This window comes from Gobio gobio (assembly GCF_949357685.1).
Source record: "Gobio gobio genome assembly, chromosome: 22".
NCBI lineage: Eukaryota > Metazoa > Chordata > Actinopteri > Cypriniformes > Gobionidae > Gobio > Gobio gobio.
This window is the reverse complement of record NC_137118.1, coordinates 24,780,302-24,798,986: the sequence shown is the minus strand read 5'-3', so window position 1 is coordinate 24,798,986 and position 18,685 is coordinate 24,780,302. Positions and strand designations below refer to the sequence as shown.

The 18,685-nt window shown below is 42.7% G+C and overlaps 1 protein-coding gene across 1 annotated transcript in view; it reads right to left on the bottom strand.

Annotated features, from left to right (window-relative positions):
* Positions 1–863: 863 nt before the first annotated feature.
* ankrd55 (ankyrin repeat domain 55) overlaps positions 864–18,685 on the bottom strand; it is a 36,469-nt gene continuing 18,647 nt past the window's right edge. Inside the window, exons 8-11 of the mRNA XM_079804372.1 lie at positions 18,257–18,424; positions 12,024–12,685; positions 4,073–4,162; positions 864–1,408 (exon numbers count right to left, since the gene is read on the bottom strand). Coding sequence (XP_079660498.1) covers positions 1,137–1,408; positions 4,073–4,162; positions 12,024–12,685; positions 18,257–18,424 — 1,192 coding nt within the window. The 3' untranslated portion in view covers positions 864–1,136. The remainder of the gene's footprint in view (positions 1,409–4,072; positions 4,163–12,023; positions 12,686–18,256; positions 18,425–18,685) is intronic.

Genomic DNA, 18,685 nt, shown 5'->3' with positions numbered 1-18,685 from the left:
TTGTGAATGAACTTGACTGTTGATGTCTTAAATAATAATGTCAAATAACCAACATTTCTCAAAATGGATATATCTCGTTTTGCAACGAAACTCTTCAAATTCTTTCTTCTATTGTTCTGTTTTTTTTTCTTTTTCTATTCTTTATTCCTCTATGTCCTTATCTGTTATTCCTTTAAATTGTTGAGGGCTACGAAACATTCTTAAGCGTAAAGCAGTCTTTCTCTTTCTGTATCTTAAGACCCTTTTATACTGTTTATACACTGCACGGCCAAAACAAAAGTTGCTGTTTATATTCAAAGGCAAATGCTTCAGAGTCTATTATTGGACCATTGGCAACAGACCCTAATGGATAGAGTGTGTCTCTTTTCATTATGTGGGAAGACACATCAAGGCCATTCCAGGATGACAATGTCAAATTCATCAGGGTTAAATTGTGAAAGAATGGATGAGAGGGAGCATGAAGAATCATTTTCACACATGAATTGGCACCTCTGAGTCCAGATCTTAAATGTATTGAAAGTCTTTGGGATGTACTGGAGGAGACTTTACAGAGTGCTGGAATCTTGCATTGTCAATGCAAGATTTTGACCAAAAATGCATGCACCTATTGATGGAAATAAATCTTTAAAAATTTTTATTAGATCTAATAAACTTTTGATTAGAAAAATAAAATAAATGATGGTTAAATTGATGCTTAGATGATTAGGGTTAGAAGAACTGTTGCCAAACATATAACTTGCTGGAAAATAATAATCACCACAATGATGGTCCAATCATAGACTCTTAAGCCTATTTAAATAAAAACAGCAACTTTTTTGGGGGACCAGGAAGTGTATTATTTAGTAAGTTATTGCTATTTGATACTTCAACGATTTCCTTTATTAATAATAACAACAGTAAACAATAAGCTTAAAACATGTTTAAATGGTACAATTAAAAGTTCAACCATATGCATACCATAGAAAAAGATCATAGTTGTAAAATCGTATGAAAAAATAGCCTGTTGTTAAGACTCAGTAATTTTATCAAACAGTGATTCTTCAGTGTCCTCATGATTTAAATGAATCCAAATGATCCATGAAAAGCTGTACAGTATTACAATTTTCAATTGGTCACTTATTTCAGGCAGATTTCCATCAATTTCTGCTGCCAGAGTGATTCTGCGGCCTCTGGGTCATGAGAGGAGATGGGCTGCGTTTTCTCTGCGGAGGAATGGCTGGAAGAACTTGAATGTTACGTAAAGGTTCTCCTGTCAATGGAGTTGGGAAGGAGCTGATTGACTGGCTTTGGGGAATGCTGGAGCGGTGCAGTTTGGATGCAAATGGAGGTGGAAGTACAGCCAGACTCGCTCCTAGAGAGGATTTGGACTTCTTCACTCCCTGGGAGACCTGGTCAGGTGGTAAGGAAACTGTGGACGACATGAAAGCTGGGTTTGTTCTTTTGTTCAACCGAAGATAAAAAAATACAAGGAGTGTATCATATTTATATATGTTGATATATGTTTTTCATGCAGGAAAGATTGTGAAGTGTTTAACACATTTTGTTTAAACTTCAACAAATTTGAACCATTTTAATAATAAACAAATAGACAGCAAAATAGCAAATACCTGGTAAATATGGAACAAACATAATAAACACAGGCTAGTCTCGCTAGTCTCTTTCAACTGTTGCAAAAGTAACCCTATATACTGTCTCCTGTGCAATCTTTCTGGGTCTAAATTAAGTACTTTAGTAAGAACAGGGTAGTGTTATGATGATATTTTTATTTTATTTATTTTTATGTATCTTACAAACATTTAGATGAAAAACTTGTGCGGATATTATTTATCAAATTAAACAATAGAACCTGCTGTTTCAGACTACAACAGTTAAATTATAAACATGATTGCAAATCAAAAGTAATTTTTGTCTTAGTTTCATTTTCCTGGACTTTTAGTTTGTTTTCCTTCAGTCACATTGTTTTGTTGTAGTTTCCCCGCCTGAGTTTGTAACTATGGTTACTGATATGATTAGTCATTCTGTTCAACTGTTCTTCATTTATTATTCTTGTTTGCCTGAGTATTTATCTGCCTGTTTTTTCAGTTCCCTTCGATTGCCGTTAATGCATGTCCTGAGTGTGGTTATGGTTTGCTTTCATTTTATTAAAGTTTATTTTGTATCCATCTTCATTTTCACGGTCATCTGGCTACACCAAAGTTTAGACTATGTGACAGAACAACCGACCTCAAACAGAAGATGGATTATGCAGCGAGATTTACCACTTTAGCCCGGGAAGGGCTTCCTTTATTGGACTTTACTCTTCACTCTAGCCAGCTCGCTTTCTTCGATGATGAGACTTTAAAGTCTCTCTTCTGGATCGGGGTCAGCTATCACTTAACATCAATTAGCTGGAAGGAGGCCATCATCAGGTGTCTGGAGAGCGTCTACCCCTGTTCCAGACCACAGATAAACCCAGAACCCAATCCACCACCACCCTTGACCACAGAGATTTCGCCCGAGCTGCAAGTGAGCAGCCTGTAACAACAGCGCCAACCATCACCCCAAAGCTGATGTAAGTCTGACCAGAGGTGTGAGTCGGCAACAACCGTGCCAGAGGGAATTTTTGTGGTTTTGGACAGAGAGGACTGGTTAATTGATTGGGACTCCAAGATTCCACCCTATCCCACCATGAATCGTCTATACTTTGTCTGTGCCTTCATCGCAGCTGGGTCAGTACAGCATAATGACTGTATCGTCGCCCTGTATAGATATTGAATTACCATCATTGATCCCATCCAGCCTACCTAGCCCACCTCCACTACAAAGCTAAGACAGTCCTTCAGCCCCGCCTCTGCTGGTTTCCTGCAGCCCTACATCTTCCCCTTTGACACCCTGTGGCATTGTTACACCTCAGGTCATGCAGTCACCTGCATTGCCCAAGTGTGGGGATCTCCATCTCGGCCTCCGCCCGATGATCCCTTTGCGCCACCTCAGCCCGTCAACCTGTCGGCTTCGCCTTGGCTCCTCCCACCCTCAGCTCCACCAGAGACCCTCTGCCTAACGGCTTCACTGGGTTCCCTCGGCCTTACGGCTCCACCGGGTTCCCATGTCCCTCTGGCTTCACTTTCGTCAGTCATCACCCTGCCTACAGCTTCAGTGGGCTTCTCCTTCCCACTAGCTCCGCCTCAGTCCTCTGGTTCCACCTCGGATGCTCATCACCGCGGCTCCACCTAGGTCTCCAGCGGTGTCGTTTGGTCCCATCGGCTCGCCGTCTGCTCCCTGGGCTCCATGTCGAATGGCTCCATCTCCGTTGGTCATGCCCCGGATGCCACCATCATGGCTCCTCCCTTCATCGACTCCGCCGTGGACTATCACCCTAGCTGCACTCTGGGTCACCACCACCTGGCCACACCTCCCATCATCTCCTCCATGGCTTCTTCTTCCATCGCCTCCTTGGTCTGTTCTGTCTGCTCTCACCAGCCCTTCACCTGCTCCTCATCCACCTCCTAAGCCCCCACCCTCCCTCATCTCTTCTGATACGGCACAAGGTTGCGCCTTCTGGGAGGGGGCGTTATGTCACAGTCCTTTTCTTAGTTTCATTTTCATGGACTTTTATTTTATTTTCCTTCAATCACATTCCTTTCCTTTGATCTAGTTTCCTGCCTGAGTTTTCTGCACTGTATGATTAGTCATTATGTTCAGCTGTTCGTCATTTATCTGCCTGTGTTTTTAATTCCCTTTGTCAGTTGTTTGTAAACGCATATCCTGAGTTTGGTTATGGTCTGCTGTCATTTTAATAAAATCTATTTTGTATTCATCTTCATTGTCCAGTCGTCTATCTACGCCAACGCTTGGACTACGTGACACAAACCAGACTTTCAAACAAATTTTTACTTTCTTTCTTCAAAATTGTTTGTCACAAATCTGTTAAATTTTTACACAGAGACTTTTATGTGTGCAATTATGTGTCTATATTTCTGAACAAACCAATACAACTATAATTTTAGTTTTTCTTTAGCATCATGACCAGGGTATTGCATTACAAAGAGTCTTATGAACCATGAAAATATTAGGACAAAAGGATTAGACTTACATCTGTGAGTGCAGTGGTCACGGATGGGAGCAAGACTGTTCCGTGTGAGAGCAGTTTCTCTAACCCTCAGAGGTAAAAGATGATTTTGAGCTGTTTAGAGAAGAAAACACACAACAAACTGCAGGAATTCTACAAGTATACATTTTATAGATTAATTCACTCATTTATATCTGAGTGGTTCTTCAATCAGGGACACTTGACTACTTGAAATCTTTTTTCATAATGTTTCAAATGATAAAGCATGACCTTGTAGTTCATGTCACAACTTAAAAGCATAGTTTAACCTGTAAAAATGTTAATGACATAAAAGGCCACTTAAAGAGAGTACATTTATGCTTCCTAACACTTATAAAAGTGCACTTTGAAATAATGTCAAAATAAAAGTTTACTTTAAAGTTCATTTTATATAATTATGTTTTAATAATTCTTTGCCATGCTTTAAAGTACATTTTTATGTGTTTACTAACTTACTTACTTAAGCACATGTAAAGTACTTGATTATAATTTTAAATGAAGTGTGTTATTCAGTATTACACTTCAAGTTAATATATTTTAAATGTACTAAATTGCAACTTCAACATTACAAATATGTACGAAATTACAAATATATTTCAACATCTTTTAAATGACCATGCTTGTCAGTGCACTTTAAAAATAAAAAAATATATATTTTAAAAGTAAACAAACTTAGTGTCCCTATTGTAGTTTTTCGAATATTTTGTGTTTGTGAATAAACGTAATAACGTTCTGCAAAGTTGTAAAGTCGAAAGTGCACGATAAATAAAGTTATTGTCTCCTAAAGGAAAGAATTGACTCTGAACCGCCTATACGAGTCGTTTGTGTTTCGAATCTCACTGTGACGGTTATAACATCACTAGAAAATACATTTGCATGATACCCACCTACAATATGTTGTACGTTGTCTGTCTGCGAATAACTTTGTTGTAAGTATGATTAATTAGTGATGTATATATTTTCTACCGGGTGTTCAAAATACGTGTTTTTGTGTTTTATATTGTGTACGTTTCCAGCTAACTGGCTAACTCACATTATTACTGTCTTACTGAAATACTTCTGCTAAGCCACTATGGGCCACTATTACCTAGAACTGTCTATTAATGCAGATTTTCTGTTGTTCTTACTACTTTGATTAAAGATAAAGGATGGAGCAAGGTTTGTTTTGCAAGCTTTAATGTTACATTAGTAATTCACGTTAGTGCTGGGTTAATGTATGTGCGGCTGTTATTGATACAGTTCCCACATGCGCACCGCAATAAATTAGAAATATACACATCGGTTTGTTGACAAACACTTGTTAATGCTGATAGGGAGGAATTACAGCTGCAACATCCCCTAATGTACCTCAAACTGAGTAGCGTATCACTGAGAAATGTTCTGCTCAAGTTGTCTTTGGGATGGAGGTTCGGGTTGAAGAATAAGTTCTTCCAATGTTTCATCATCGGACTCGCACTCGAACTGATATGGTAAAATTGCCGTCATCGTTACTGCCTTTTCAGTGTGTACAATCACTGAGCTTTAGGAAGCCTCCGGATGGAGCTGGAGTACAGTTATGGTAATGGGCATTAGCTTCCTACGCGCGCAAATTGTAACAGACTGGGCCATCTGGCCAATCAGAGCAGAACAGGCTCACGGAAAGGAGTCGTTTGAGAATCATTGAAAACACTTGGGGTTACTTGACTGTAACCCTTTTCCCTGATAAAGCGGAACGAGATGCTGCATAAGCTTATGCAAATGGGAAATGTCTTTGACATAACCAGCTGTGAAAATAGTGTGAAAACACGTCAATGAAATTGACCCGGAGGTATTTATAGCCTCGGCCGGTGACGTCATAGGCGCACCTGCTGCACGAGGCTATAAATAGATGAGCTTCAGCTGGAGCAAACCAGATCTTCTTTGTTTGAAGACCAGTCCTGAAGCATCATCAGCACGGCCTAGCAATGCAGCATCTCGTTCCGCTTTCTCAGGGAACAGGGTTACAGTCAAGTAACCCCAAGTGTTCCCTTTCAAAAGCTACACTCAATGCTGCATAAGCTTATGCAAATGGGAACGAGAATACCCACGCCGCCGTGCTTGATGGTGCCTGGACCCCTTACGGTTGTGTAGGTGTGCACAAGAACACAAGAAGCCTCAGGCATTAGCCTGTGATGTCGACTCAAGGACATGAGAGCCCAGAGTGGCATGAGCATCCAAGCTGTAAAGTCTTAAGAATGTGTGCGGAGAGGACCAACCTGCCGCATCACAAACACTTTGTAAGGGAGCACCCCTTGCTAACGCAGTAGAAGAGGCGACTCCCCTGGTGGAGTGAGCCCTTAATCCTATAGGTGAAGCTTGACCGCGCACCTCATAGGCAAGAGCAGTAGCATCCCTGACCCAATGTGACATTGTTTGATGGTGGCAGAACCTCTGTTACGGCCCCCATGGCAAACAAACAGTTGCTCTGACTTACGCCACTGGCTAGTGCGGTGGACGTAGGCCTGAAGAGCATGGACTGGACACAGTCTATGAAGTTTCTCCTGATCCGGCGTTGTGAACGGCAGAGGGCAGAAGGTTTCAAGAGTGACAGGATGTACAGTCGACAAAGGAACCTTAGGCAGGTAGTCAGGGTGGGGATGCAAAATCACTTTCACCAAACCTGGGGCAAAGTCTAAGCAGGATGGCGATATTGACAGAGCCTGCATGTCCCCAATTCTTTTCAGAGAAGTTATAGCCATAAGAAAAACCATCTTTAGAGTCAGAAGTTCGTCAGACGCTGATTCTAGAGGTTCAAAGGGGGTCTCAACCAGACCCTTGAGGGCTAAAACTAAGTCCCATGAAGGGATCTTGGCTCTTAATGGAGGCCACAACTGCCTGGCACAACAAAGTGAGCAGGCAGAAGATGCCTCCCAAGCGGCACCCCATCCACCAGGGCATGGCAAACCAAAAGAGCGGCCACATAAACCCTGAGAGTGGAGGGGCAAGCTAATGTTTCAAAGGGGGTCTCAACCAGACCCTCGAGGACTAAAGCTAAGTCCCATGAAGGGATCTTGGTTCTAACAGGTGGCCTCAACCGCCTACCCCACGAATGAAGCGAGCGAGTAGAGGATGTCTCCCGAGCGGCACCCCATCCACCAAGGCGTGGCAAGCCGAAAGAGCGGCCACATGAACCCTGAGAGTGGAGGGGCAGGTGCCTGATGACAACTTTTCTTGCAGAAAATCCAGAACTGAAGTTACCTGGCAGTTGACTGAATCTACATTGTGTCGTACACCACCTTTCAAAGACACCCCATTTATTAGCATAAACTTTCCGAGTGGAGGAAGCTCTAGCACTTAGGATGGTCTCAATAACTGCAGGCGAAAGCCCCGTGTCCCTCAGTTGGTGCCCTTCAGGGGCCAAACATGAAGGTTCCACAGGTCGGGCCTGGAATGGAATATCGTGCCCTCTGCCTGAGACAGAAGGTCCCTCCTCGCCGGAATCGCCCAAGGCGAGCCGTTGAGGAGAGACACTATCTCCGAGAACCAAACCCTGTTCGACCAACGCAGCGCTATCGATAAGAAGCAAGACCCTTGTTGGCGAACCCCGGCTAGAACTCCCAGGAGCAGAGCGACTGGAAGGAAGGGCATACAGACGCATTTTGGGCCATGTATGAACCATCACATCCAGACCCAGTGGGGCTGGGTGACAGAGAGAAGCAGGGACATTGCGCTGTCTGAGAAGAGGCGAAGAGGTCCAGATCCAGATCTGCTTGACTACTTCTGGGTGGAGTTTCCACCCCCCCCCCCCCCCCCCCATCTGTAACTCTGTCTGGACAGTAAATCTGCTCCCACATTCAACCGCCCTTGAATGTACACTGCTCGAGTGACAGGAACTTGTTCTGAGCCCAGAGAAAAATCTGTCTTGCTATTCTGATAGCGTGAGCACAGACCCCCCTGGTGATTATATATGAGATATTTAGCTGTACTGTCCACCCGCACTAGGAAATGACAGCCCCTCAATTGGGGGAGAAAGTATTTCAGGGCCAGAAATACAGCCGTCAACTCGAGGCAGTTGATGTGCCAACTGAGTTGATGACCCTCCCATTCCCGTTGGGCTGGACGGCCACTTAAGGCCGCACCCCAGCCCGTCAGGGAAGCGTCCGTCGTTAGTAACTTGCGACGACACGGTATGCCTAGAGTGGGACCCAAGGCAAAAACCGGGGTCTGAACCACATAGTTAGTGTACGAAGCCACATAGCGCGCCACTTTATTTGCCTTAGGATTGGCCCTAAGTCCTCTGGCTTTGAGCCACAACTGAAACGGTCTTATGTGCAACAACCCCAAAGGGAAACCCGTGGATGCTGATGCCATTAGACCTAACACTCTGGTGCTGATGATCAGTAAGATCTTGGTCTAGCCTGACTTTGCTCAGGGAATACTGAATGGTCTTGATTCAAGCGGGAAACCATTGTGTCCACCTTGTGACCAAAAACCGAACAAACCCTAGATAAGTCGTTCTCTGGGCAGGAGAAAGAACACTTCTCTTGGTGTTGAGTCTCAACCCTAGAGAAACCAGATGAGCCAACACACTGTGTTGAAGCACCATCTCATGTGATTGTGCTATTTTTAGCAATCGCCTCTGTAATTCAAAATTTGAATGCCCCGGAATCCCAATGGAGCCGGTAATACATCCATACATTTTGTATACGTGCGGTTACAAGGCTAGCCAAATGGAAGACCCGAAATTGGTAAGCTTTTGCCCCCAAGAGCGAACCTCAGGAACTTCCTGTGTTGTGGCAGACTTTATATGCGAATACATGCGTCCTTCGGATCAATCGTGCCGAATCCAATCACAATGTTGAATATGCGACACGACCGCCTTCACTGTAACATCTTGACCTTGAGTACTTTAACTGCTTCACGGTTTAAGACTCGAAGATCTGAGATTGGACACCCCCCCCCACCCTACTGGGGACCAGGAAGTAACTGCTGTCACTTGTGACAGTACGAACGCCAACTCCGCCTTCACGGAAGTGGAGACCACGCCGTTCAAACAAGGAGGATGACAAATAAATTAGTTTACTAATTTTTACCGTGCTTAACACCCATGCAGAAACGCCTGGCAGAAGTTCACACGCTGCCTGAGACTCTGAGAGTGACAATTTTAACACTTCCTGTTGAGGGGATGTTAGACGTTCTATGTCCTGGATGATAGCAGGATTTAAACACTGAACGTCTAACATTTCACTGGAAACCACTGCCCCCCCGATTCACCAGAGGGATGGAGTAGTTTTGAGGATAACAGGGTGGGGCGAGCAAATGTTTGACACGCCCTGTCCCGTGGGGGCAGACTGGGCACCAGACCACCGGACTTCTTATATTGATGACAGTCCCGAGGTCTGCCCTGGGAGGTTGTTGAGGATGACGAGCCGGTCTCCAGTCTTTACGAGGGAGAGCGCGACTCGCCACACTCTGCTTATTACCCCCCTAAATCTTGAAGGACTGAAGAGAGGTTGTGTGGCTGATAGCCCCTCCCCTTGAGTGCATTGAGGAAGAAACTGAGTGAACACTTCATGTTTCTTCCACTCCCTTAAATCTGGCCACTACAGAGTTAACTGAGTCACCAAATGAACCACTCAAATCCTTCAGAAGGTCAGCCTGATATGCCTGCAAGACAGCCATAGTGTGCAGCGCAGCACCAGCCTGTCCCTTTATATTTATTATTCTTATATAAATCATATACAATATATATTCCATATAAAATAATATATTATATATATATATATTCCATATAAAATAATATACAATATATAATTCATATATATAAGCTTTGCCCATGACAGCCAACGTTTATTTTCTACATGGCTTTGTGGGGAGGTATGTCTCTTTAATGAAAATGCAGACCCAGGCGAGAGATAGCTCGTGAGCGTCTCCCACCTGGGGTATTCTCACATATCCACGCGATTTCGCACCCATGATAGTCAAAAATGTCGAAGTCAAGGGTACAAAAACACGTGAAGTAAATGCTTTCTAGACAGAAACCTCAAGCTCACTGCGTTCGGGGATCTCTCATTCACGGTACCAGACAAACTGCCCTGCAGGCCACCGCGCGAACAACCACCTCGATAAATTCCTCGTATGGATTCACCATCATGTGAGGAACGATCGCAGGCGGCTGCTCGAGGTCCGCGGACCCAGAGATTCATCATCATTCCCCGCGCGAGCCGAAGAAACGCTGGAGCGCGCTTCGGGATCACGCGGGGAAACATGCATTTGGTGAGCGAGCAAGCGAAAGGGACGGACCCGTCTCTTGCTCGTCAACAAACCCATTCGAGAGCTCCGAAAACAGGTGCGGACTGAAAGTAGCCCAGACGAGCATAAAGCATTCAAACTGTAAAGGCTTGCAATGCTCGCACTCGTCTGACTCAATGCAGCGACCGCATGCTCTTCCCCAAACACACACAGCAATAAACGTGCACATCCAGTTCTATTTGAAAGAGAACATGGATATACAGCGTTTTACTCTGCTGACTCGTTTACAACTGATTAGATTTAACTAGAACTCTTTCCACTAATGTTTCTTTGTAACAGAGATGAGAAAGAGAGAGAAAAATCTGCACACTGCCATGTTGAAAACTAACTCCTAACAAAGATCTCAAGTTGAGTCTTGAAAGAGAGAGAGAGATTTTTTTTGTTTTTTTTTTCTCAGAGACTTTGTAACACACCATAACACAGAGTTGGTCTGAAAACAAAAAGACCTGGTTTGCTCCAGCTGAAGCTCATCTATTTATAGCCTCGTGCAGCAGGTGCGCCTATCAGTGATGCGCGGGTCAATGTATAAACAACCCGCACCCGACCGACGTTTTCAACTAACCCGCCCGCAACTCGGACCGCAAAAAAAAAAGAAGAAAATATTGTACCCGACCCGCATTTTTTAAAAGTAGTAAATGCTCATCGTAGCTCATTGGGCCATTGAGAAAATGTTTCAGGCCCTGACGTGGTGTGCTCAGGTGCAGCAGCGAGAGCAGGAAGTTCTTGCGGCGGCCCATCATTTTCCATTTCAGCTCCAGATGCATATTATTGATGAACGCGATGTGTATGTTTCGACCCGGCTTGAAGAATTCATCAGCCCACATTTGGAAAACATTTGGAAAAGTGTGAAAGCCCTTAGGAGCGCAAACTGTTATTTTTCTGAATGCTGTATGATATAGCCTAGTGTTATGTAATACAGGCTTGATTTATTCATTTATTTCGTTTAATTTTCTTAACAATTAAGATGCTGCATGTGTTTATCCAGTCTAATCGAAGTGTGCGTCTCTCCCCCGACTTTCCCAACAAAAATCCCGCCCCCTCTCAGAAAATACATAAAACTGACTTTAAATGCATTTAAAAGTAGCCTATTAAAATGGTACAATGGCATTGCTCAGTTCAACGTTTTGGGAAATCGGGCATTTTGTCCCGCGTCAGCATTTATTCAAAAGTTAATAACGCTCAACATTCAAAAGGTAAATAAGGATTTATTGACGATCCGACCGACCGTGACCCGAATATCATTAAAAATATTTTTGGATGACTCGTAACCGCGGGTAACCGCGGGTGGCCGCGGGCACCCGCTCATTTTGGATCAACCCGCGCATCACTGGCGCCTATGACGTCACCGGCCGAGGCTATAAATACCTCCGGGTCAATTTCATTGACGTGTTTTCACACTATTTTCACAGCTGGTTATGTCAAAGACATTTCCCATTTGCATAAGCTTATGCAGCATTGAGTGTAGCTTTTGAAAGGGAAATGTGGTTATGTGCAATGTATATTATGAGAAAATGTTTTTTTGACTTTTGATGCATGTAAAACTGTTGTAGGAGACCTCCAAAACTAAAGTAGAAAACTTTAATTTAGCATAATAGGGGCACTTTAAAGGGTCAAAAATGTTCGCCTAATTGAAGAATCATATAACTACCAATATGGAATATCTTACCTTGGTCATTTCTCTGTATGTATGGTGAGTGATTTGAGCACAGCACATCTAAAGGGCTTGAAGTTCCATGCAGCAGCTTGTCAAGCAGCCGTTCAGAAGGAGTTGAGATCCATGCTTTGTGAGTCAGTATCTGACTCGATTCAGTCTTCCATGCATGTCCGACAGCTTTTTGGTCTTTAATTTTACCATCAAACAGATCATGCTCGCTCTTGCTTTTCTGCGACCTGTGCGCTAAATGTCCTACCACATGACCTCCACTGGTCCTGTGGGCCAAAGTCTGAGAGTTTGCCAGCAAAGACTTACCTAGAGTGATTGGAGGAAGACTCTGTGTGCGTATGGGTGGGAGACTTAGGAAGTCTTTGCTGGATGTGTCCTCAATGAGGTGGGCTTTCTCAGAGTCATTATTTCGTTTTCTGACAGTAGAGCTGTTTTCACTCTCATCTCTGGCTAACGGTTCAACAACACAGTCAAACATAGTGATGATGTCGTCCACCTCAGATGTCTCCTCTTTGAGCTGACATTCTTGACTCAAGTCTATCTGCTGAGAAGGATGCAGTTCTTTCTTCTTCTTGCAGAAGATGTGATTTAGCATACGAAATTTCCCCTCCTTGCGCATAGAAGAGTCACTGTTTTGAGCATGCAGTGGCCTGCTTGACTCAGACCTGTGAAAAATATGGCCATCTTTTAGTTTAGTTTATAAATACTTTATGGGAACTCTTCCTGAATTTTACATCTGAATGATAAAAGAACAAAGTATGGTTTGCAGTGTGTGTGTGTTCACTTCTTACTACTCTACTAATGTGTGTACACTAACTTAAATGCAGAGGACAAATTCTAAGTATGGCCATATTGGCCTTCGCATGTCACTTTTACTTGTATATTTCTTATTTTATGCTACATATTTCATGAGAAATAAACAAACAAAAAGTGATGACTGCACTGTATCATTAAACTGAGAAAGAAGCATTTAAACATGCTTGAAGTCACATTTTTGTTCCATTTTTAATAAAATGTCAGTGAAATTACCTATTAACTGTCACTGTCCCTCAAGAGGCAAACTGGCATGTCAATACCTCTACAGTATGAAAATTTTTCTATCATATATTTGAGTAATCATCATACACTGATCAGCCACAACATTAAAACCACCTGCCTAATATTGTGTATCGGCTCTGATGTGTCAAGGCATGGTATCCTGTGGTCTCTGACACCAAAACATTAGCAGCAGATGCTTTAAGTTCTGCAAGTTGTGAGGTGGATCCTCCATGGATCGGATTTATAGATTCAGAACCTCCCATAGATACTCAATCGGACTGAGATCTGGGGAATTTGGAGGCCAAGGCAACACCTTGAACTCTTTGTCATGTTCCTCAAACCATTCACAAACATTTTTTTGCAGTGCATTATCCTGCTGAAAGAGCCCACAGTCATCAGGGAATACTATTGCCATGAAAGGGTGTACATGGTCTGCAATAATCTATAGGAAGGTGGGACATGTTAAAGTAACCCCCATGACTGCCAGCAATGTTTCCCAGCAGCACATTCTCCAGAGCATAACACAGCCTCCGCCGGCCTGGCTTCTTCGCATAGTGAATCTGCCATCTCATCCCAGTTCTCTCATGGTCCAGTTCTGATGCTCATGTGCCCATTGTAGATGCTTTTGGCGGTGGACAGGGGTCAACATCAGCACTCTGAGCGGTCTGCGACTACGCAGCAAACTGTGATGCACTATGTGTTGTGACACCTTTCTATCATGGGCAGCATTATGTTTTTCAGCAATTTGAGCAACAGTAGCTCTTCCTGTGTGATCAAACCATATGGGCTAGCCTTCGCTCTCCACATGCATCAATGACCCTTGGGCACCCATGACTCTGACCAGTTTTCTTTCCTTCCACCACGTTTGGAAAGTATTACTAACCACTGCATACAGGCAACTGTAGGACAACACAACTTGGGAAAACTTGGTTGATACAGACAAGGAGGGGCATTTTATTGCCGCTTCATGAGCTAAGGAAAGGGGTCTTCGTCTTCAAGTTTTGACTGCCCCATTTACAGCTTATGCACTAAATGGTCATCCATTGGCCAGTGTCTCATAGGTCACTGCTCTGGTGAGTCTCACAAATGGCAACCACACTGAGGAACTGGTGTTTTATGTGTTGGACTCCCCATTCACGTCTATAGTTGACGGCCATCATTGGCTATCCCTCCATAACCCCCAAATTAACTGGGAAAATAACAATTTTATCCATCCCTCCTGTTCTCTGGTGGGGATGGGTTTCTTTTTTGTGAAGAAGAAGGATTGCTCCTCGCAGCCCTGCACCGATTATTGGGGACTCAATGACATTGGAACTGAACAGGTACCCCTACCTCTTATGTAATCAGGATTCATTAATGAAACTACACCTCCACAATGCTTACGATCTGGTCTTGATTAGGGAGGGCAAAGATTGGAATATGGCATTTAACACCTCGATTTTGAATATGGATTTGGCTTTGATAACATTTATTGTCGCTTTATTAGACATGAGAACAAGCTTCCTTCCACTGGTTTTCCTCTGCCCAGTCTTAAGGCACATGGGGCTATCTTGAGGACTATCAAGTCTGTAAGGCAGTTCATTGTAGAAGTGGATGCGTAGAGTTAGGTTTTTTTCTTCCAGATGTTCCAGGAGGGTTGTAAGGTTACCAATGCCCCTACTTCTCCCACTGCCTGTCCCTCTCAGAACGGAAATGCAGTGTAGGTACCAGGGAGTTTTTGGCTGGCTCCAGGTGAGTGGCGCTACTAGTACCCCTTTTCCACCAAGGCAGTGCTGGTGCTAGTTCGGAGCCAGAGCCTAGTTTCAAATCGTTTTTTTCTCTGTCCACACCCAAAGCACCAGCTCCGAACCAGGAGAAGTGGTTCTTAAGTAGCACCAAAACATTGCTGGGCTAGAAGTAAGAACGGATTGCGTCAGGCGCTGGGGGCGGGGTTACCGTGACCCAGGGTATCTGCAGGTTTCACCAAGTCAAATTTAAGACTTTTTAAGACCTTTTTAAGACCATTATGAATTAAATTTAAGACCTATATAACGCAATAAAAAAAACGTACAATAGGAAATGCAGAATCACAAAATGACTTGCAAAGCAAATTAAATTTATTAAAATTGAACAAAGTATTAGTAAACTTGCACTTCCTCATAGCTCAATCCCATCAGGATTAATATACAAACACACTACTGGTCAAAAGTTTGAGAACGGTAAGACTTTTTAATGTTTTTACAGAAGTCTCTTCTGCTCACCAATGCTGCATTTATGTTATTAAAAATACAAAAAATCTGTAATATTGTGACAGTTCTGTTGTGACTGTTCTCTATGTGAATATATAGAAAAGTGTCATTTATTCATGTGATCAAAGCTGAATTTATCATCATTACTCCAGTCTTCAGTGTCACATGCCCCTTCACAAATCATTCTCATATGAGGATTTGATGATCAACAAACATTTATGATTATTATCAGTGTTGAAAACAGTTGTGTAAAACATTTTTTTAGGATTCTTTGATGAATAGAAAGTTCTAAAGAACAGCATTTATCTGAAATAGAAAGTAAAAAAAAAAAGGGTTTTGAAGGATTATGTGACTCTAAAGTCTGGAGTAATGATGCTGAAAATTCAGCTTTGAATCACAGAAATAAATTGCGTATTCAAATATAAAAAAGTTAATAAATGCAGCCTTGGTAAGCAGAAGAGACTTCTTTAAATACCATTCTCAAACTTTTGACCGGTAGAGTGTGAGTGTGAGTGTGAGTGTGAGAGTGAGCATGTATGCATGCATGCGTGCGTGCGTGCGTGTATATATATATATATATATATATATATATATATATATATATATATATATATATATATATATATATATATATATATATATAAATATATATAATATATATATCAGTTATTTTGATCTCACAAAAAATTATATTATATGTATAATTATAAATTATATTGTCTGTGGGGCAATCCAAAAGAGCCTAGCGCCAATAACATGAAAGCTGATTGGCTGCAATATATGATGCATTCTGGTCTCATTTGTAGTTGTAAAACAGCGAACTATAGTTGGACTAGCGAAAGAACGAACTACAACACACACACACACACACACACACACACACACACTAAAGCGCTGCCGGAGCATTTCAATGAGCAAGAGGTAGCGTTACATGGACGTAGGAAAATTAAGACCCGTTTAAAATTATTTAAGACCTAGAACTCAATACTTCAGCGAATTTAAGACTTTTTAAGGCCTAAAATTTTGATTTTGAAATTTAAAGACATTTAAGACTTTTTAAGATCCCGCGGGTACCCTGCCAACAAGACGAACACAAACATGTTACCGCCATTTTTTAATAGCAGCTAATTGAGCTAACAGCTGCTGCTCGTTTGTAATCTCCGTCTAAACAAATTACGACGAGCTGCATGAATGCGTTGAATTCACTGTGTTTTAATGCCGATGTAGAATCGTAAAGCCATTTGCATCAATAGTAACGCAACGTTTGCCATTGTTGATGGAAGGCTTGTTCGAGATGCATCGGTGCTGTGCAGAACAAACGCCGTATGACAACAAGTACAACGAGAGCATATGACTCCTTATGCTTTTTATTCACTCATGCAGTTTTTTGATATCATATGCGGATCGGTTTGCACAGCTGCGATGCATCTCGAACAGGCCTGGTATGTTTGTGTTTCCCGCTGTCTCGCTAGCGTTGCTGAGAAAGATAAGACGTATACAGTGACGTAAGACCTGGCTCTGTTGTGGCTCTCTAGCATGTAGAAAGGCAAACCAGTTCTTAGAAAGCTCGTCAGTGGAACCAACTACGAACTGGCACTAGCACTGGCTCTGAACTAGCACCCGGTTCATTCTGGTGGAAAAGGGGTATAGTTGGAAGGGTCTGTGGTCCCTAGGGGTGTAACGGTAGACTTATTTGTACCGAACCGTTTCGGTACAGGACTTCCGGTACGGTGCACATGTGTACCGAACGGTAGCAATGCAAGCTTTAACAGTTAACAGTAGGCTTGTTTTACGCACGGAACATACTTCAATCCGAGTTCCCACACAAACAAATAAAGTATTCTGTCCATTTTATCACGAAATTCAAACGATAAATGCCGTTTTGACGCTCTTTAATGTGGTGTGACTGATCACTGTATAGGTGCGTCGGTTCAAGCGGCAGAGCAGCGCGCGAGTGAGCACGATCATCTCTTATCGTATCATTTGACTAGGGAGAGATCATCTCTCCCTAGTCAAAGAATAAACATGAATCAACATCTGAAGGTATGTTGAGGACACATTACAACTTACTGAAACGTATCATATGTTGTGTAATCGTTCAATTAGAGCCTAGTTTCAAGTATGTGCAAGTAAGGGCTCCCTATATAGTTTACAGCATTATCTTTAAGAAACTTTTAGTTATAATTGAATTAATTTAAGGACAGACACAATTTGTTCAGTAACTCAAGCAATTTTATATTTAGTTTTCTCTCCCCTGCTGTACCAAACCCATATCAAACCATGACTTCAAAACCGAGGTACGTACTACCGAACCGTCAGTTTTGTGTACCGTTACACCCATAGTGGTCCCATCTGTGGTGTGGACCAATCATAGGAACCTCAAATACATCAGCTCAGTCAAAAGACTGAATTAGAGGCAGGATCAATGGGTACTTTTCTTTGTCTTATCGTCTGGCTCCAAAAATTCGAAGCCAGATGCTCTCTCCCACTTCCTGAAAACATTTTGCCTTATGATGGGAGCTGTCATCCGTCCCACCCCACCCAGTCTTGGTGCCTGCTCTCACTCTCCTGCTCTGCCCAATATTCTGAATGCCCTCCCTGGTTATGACACACTGCCATTCTCTTGATGTGACACTCGCCTAGCCCTTTGGATTGGTTGCCTAAATTAACTATTCTCCTGGCTCTCAACCCTCAGTTGTTTCTCAGAATCCCATTCCTCTCTGTCAACTGCCTGATTTGTTTCTGTCTCTGCACCTGGGAATCTGCCTTCTGTGCGTTTTTACCAAACTTTTCAATAAACTTTTGGGGTAACTCTACTATAGGGAGTGTTTAGTTGCAGTTATTGATGTTAATGGGTGGTAGCCAGTTATTGACACTAAGAGGGCATTGCTTCTTTAAAAAAAAGTCATAGATATGTCAATATGTATTCAGCAAATCTTTTTTTCAAAAAATTTTTACAAAATGACAAACCTGTTTTCTGTGGACAGGAGTTTGATGCATGCAGTATGACCACAGTACATGGCGTATGTGAGTGGCGTGTTCTCATTAATATCTCGAGGGTTGGGCTCCACTCCCAGCTCCAACAATACCTGCACACAGTCATCTTTACCGGCTGCAGCAGCCCAGTGAAGAGGGGTCCTGATAGAAAAACAGATATTATGTTGTATAATAATAAAGAATATGGAGGTGTTGGGCTCATGGTTAAGAATATGACATCACAATAAGCACACTAAGGAACTGCCACTGTTATCCATCAGTAATGTGCTCTAAATGTAAAGTATACTGTAAGTACATTTATGCATTTGGCAGACGCCTTTATCCAAAGCGACTTACAGTGCCCTTATTACAGGGACAATCCCACTGGAGCAACATGAAGTAAAGTGCCTTGCTCAAGGACAC